The sequence below is a fragment of the Mycetomoellerius zeteki genome, unplaced genomic scaffold (genome assembly GCF_001594055.1).
Source record: "Mycetomoellerius zeteki isolate Tzet28-1 unplaced genomic scaffold, Tzet1.0 scaffold827, whole genome shotgun sequence".
Taxonomy (NCBI): Eukaryota; Metazoa; Arthropoda; class Insecta; order Hymenoptera; family Formicidae; genus Mycetomoellerius; species Mycetomoellerius zeteki.
The window spans coordinates 30,791-34,653 of record NW_017257859.1 but is presented as its reverse complement, the minus strand read 5'-3'; the positions used below and the strand labels follow the sequence as shown (position 1 = coordinate 34,653).

The 3,863-nt window shown below is 32.2% G+C and overlaps 1 protein-coding gene across 6 annotated transcripts in view; it reads right to left on the bottom strand.

Moving 5' to 3' along the window:
- The window catches only part of LOC108730026 (serine/threonine-protein kinase 11-interacting protein), an 11,245-nt gene extending 7,651 nt beyond the window's left edge, over positions 1–3,594 (bottom strand). For 3 of the 6 annotated variants that reach the window (XM_018459478.1, XM_018459475.1, XM_018459479.1), the window contains exons 1-6: positions 3,476–3,594; positions 2,365–2,922; positions 1,739–2,035; positions 1,357–1,550; positions 965–1,262; positions 420–800 (exon numbers count right to left, since the gene is read on the bottom strand). In XM_018459478.1, the coding sequence (XP_018314980.1) occupies positions 420–800; positions 965–1,262; positions 1,357–1,550; positions 1,739–2,035; positions 2,365–2,818 (1,624 nt within the window). In that variant the 5' untranslated portion in view covers positions 2,819–2,922; positions 3,476–3,594. Of the gene's footprint in view, positions 1–419; positions 801–964; positions 1,263–1,356; positions 1,551–1,738; positions 2,036–2,364; positions 2,923–3,227; positions 3,307–3,329 lie in introns of those variants that run through there. The other 3 variants (XM_018459480.1, XM_018459476.1, XM_018459477.1) reach the window with 3 other exon arrangements.
- Positions 3,595–3,863: the final 269 nt, after the last annotated feature.

Here is a 3,863-nt window from a genome sequence, read left to right as displayed (position 1 = left end):
GTTTGCGATGCGGTATCTTGTGATCAAGGTGAGCTTCCTAACCATCGGAATAATTAATCATAATTTCAAAATTTTTTGATACATTAGTTTTACATTTTCTTTATTTCGAGAATTTCAAAATTTCTTCCACTTTTTTCTTTTTTATTGCATTCTTATCAGGATTTAATTCTGGCATTTATACTCTCCAGGTGAGGAAGATCACCATGACTAGTTAATAATTGTTATATTCTATGTATGTGAATTTATTAGTTATCTCTGAAGAAGGCTCAAAAATGAGCCGAAACATGTAAGCGCTTTAGTAAAATAAAGAAGTTTCACGCTACGATAGTCGTGTTATTTGCGCAACATCTCCCGCGCTTGACTCCTACTGCCCTTGTTCTTTCATTGTTTTTTTTTTTATTTAATTTAGTAAATTTCACCTTCATTAGGATCATATACAATCATAGGAGCAGCGCATGTCTTCAAAGGATCGTCCAAGGTCTTATTTTGAGGAAGTTCTTTATCATCTTCTATGTATTCTGTGATTTCTTGTGATTCATTAGATGATTTTTCGTTATTCATTGTGTAAATTAGAGTATCGTGAAGAGATGATGATGTATTAATATTAGTTAAAGTCTGTATTTTAGATATTTGCGATTCTGGAGATTCTGGTGATTCTGGTGATTCTGGTGAAGCAGGATGAAGACCCATAATATGCTGGACAAAAGTTCCCGCGTGACTGCTCAACCAATTATTTTCGCCAAATTTTTCTCTTAGATCTAAGATACGTTTCTTTGTTTCTAAGTAATCCTTTGATGATTCTGAAACAATGAACAAGTTAATATAGAATATTGCAAGAAAGATACATTATTCTATTGCTACACCACCAGTTATTATATATAGTACTGTTTCATTTTATTATCAATTTATTAGACATATTACGCCTTTTACTCTGTATATATGTTACTTATTAAAAAAGTCTTACCTAAATGAGAAGATGCCACCACATCAGGCAATTTCTTAAATTCTCTTCTTTCCTGATCGATTTCATCAATGATTGCTTCTTTGACATTTGGTCTTCTTTTACTCCTTATTACACTTTTTTCTAGATTCTCAGGTAACAATATTGCTCGATGATTTAATCTGTCTTGGTCAAATTCATGTATATCAACGTATACAGATATCGAGCTGGTCAAAGATTGATTCGTAGGTATTGCAAAGGTTCGATTTTCCGCGACTAGTATTTTTTCTGCATTCGAAAGTGACAGATGATCTAAAACAAACTATAAGAATATACTCAGATCTGTCATATAAGTGTATTAGCACTGCGGTTTCGTGCTTGACAATTTTCAGTACATATTTTCATCAATATTACACCTTGCTATCTGATAAACTCGGATGTAAATATTTAATAGTCAGAATCCGATGTTTTGGATGATATGATAAAGGATTTCCTTCCAGAGATAACCACAACAAGGTAGACATCTTTTGCAGTGGCAAGAGAACCAAATGCTCCATTAAACAGTTAAATGACAAGTCTAATTCTGTCAAACATTCTAAACCTTGAAGACCTATTGTACAAATTGATAACAATAGATGATAACAATATATGATAATTGCTTAAATTATTAATCATATGATTACATGAGTTTATTAATAAATTTGAAAGTTATATTTAAATCAATTTAAATGTAGCAAGAGAATAACTTTAAACTATTTAGAAATTACATGAAGAGTTATTAGTGCAGTAATAACCAACCGCTTAAATTTTCGATATAATTGTTTTTCAACACCAATACTTGTAATGAATGTAGTACTGTCTTATTGAATATAGGTATTTGTTCTAATTTATTATAACCTAGATTCACATATTTCAAATTTGATAAACAGGATATTTCTTTGGCATCCATTATCATATTATGACTCAAATCCAATATCTGAAGCCAAGGTGCCAATTCTAATGATTCATCTAGGCATTTGAGAGCGTTATGAGGCAACACCAAGTGTCTCAAGGATGCCCATACAAAACCGACTCCGGCATCACCTCCACATTCAGCTGTAGATATAAGAATATAAGACAATACAATAACTAATTTCAATGTATATGTAATAATTATGTAGGCAGAAAACTGTCATTTTTTTTATGTACGTCACATCAATAATTTCATAGAATTTTGTAGAATTCTTTTGCAATTTGTTTGTTAAAAGCTATATTGTTATTTATTTTATGATATCCTATATATAATATCAAAATCTGTAATATTATCTTTTAAAGACATTATTTTTCCAAAGAGAAGATACACACAGAACGACTAGTATAAACTAGATAGACATCAATGAATCACATCAATGTATTATCGCAATGTAACAATATATAAATATTACCTAATAATTGATAAATTGTGGATATGCCTTTTCTGCCAGCACACACAATACTTTCCAACTGACCTCTGACACTCTGTAGACCCTTCAATAATTCGACAGATACCTCTTTTAGTTCCAAATACTTTAAGTGTCTAAATTTGGAGATATCAATGGTAACTTTGACGTCAGATGAACAGTGTATTACTTTCAGACCTACAGTCTTTTGCACAAAATCATGTAGGAACTTTACATCACGAAATATATCTATCTTGGAGCTGTTACACACGTGAAATGAAGAATTTAAATCTTCGGATTCTGATACAATCAGTGAAAATGCTTCGTTGAGATTGTGTAGCAGTTTCGTCGACAAGGAAAGCTTGCTGGAGGCGCTCAAGATCTTGTCGCCATTCTGGCGAAGAAGTCTCACCAGTTCCATTATTTCCGGCATATTAACTATGTCTTGCGAGTGACTCATTATTGACTTATTTACTCACTCTTATTGACTGATAGCTTTTTATACTGTGTTATCTAACAGACCAATTTGCACTTTTACAAAGACATTTCACCTTTCATGTTTAACTAAAATGGTAATATAATGCATTGTTAAAGTGTTATACAAGATACTTATTGGCTTTAATGTTTTATTTATAGATACAAAAAGTGAAAAATTTAAAGTTAGCAAGATAGAAGAATAATGAGACTAATAAACTTTATTGGATAAATGTTTGATTCAACTTGTTCATTTTAGAAGAGGATGCAAACGCAAAAATAAATCGTTCGGTTTTTTCTTTTGCGAAAAAAGAAAATAAAGTTTGAAGAGGTAAAGTTATTTCGTTCGGCACTGTGTGTGAAACTTAATTGTTACAAATATGAGATATTCTAACCTTGAATATTACTTTTAATTTAAAGTAAACACACATAATCCCTCTGCGGGATTGAAGGCACTATAGACACAGAAAAAAATTTTTTTAAATAACTTCAATTACTTTTCCACACAATTCCGAGTTGAACTTTCCAAACTTCGTTTTTCGGACAAAGAGATATTGATGAGAGCTATATGATTTGATGTTTGGGCGAGTAAAATATTTATTAGAATTTCTAATAAAATAGAAATTGTCGATGTAACACAAACCAATAACAATCGAGACATTTATCAACATTCGTATCGTTTAATGCGCAATACATTATCAAACAATATTAAAGGTCAATGGAGGACAAACAATAACCATGGACTACGTTCACACGGATCGACAAATCGACATGGGCTGCGTTCAGCAGAACGTTCGTTTTGCAACTGTTGGAAGTTTCCTTCGCGCTGATTGGATCATACTTTTAGATCTAGAAGAATGGTCCTATCTCAGCAGACAATCATAAAACGGTTGCAAAACTGTTGAGTCTGCTGAACGCAGCTAATCATAAAACGGTTGCAAAACTGTTGAGTCTGCTGAACGCAGCCATGGATCGACATAGGCTGCTTTCCACCCAAGAAGACTAGAGACCAGGGGTGCGTTCCAAAATTC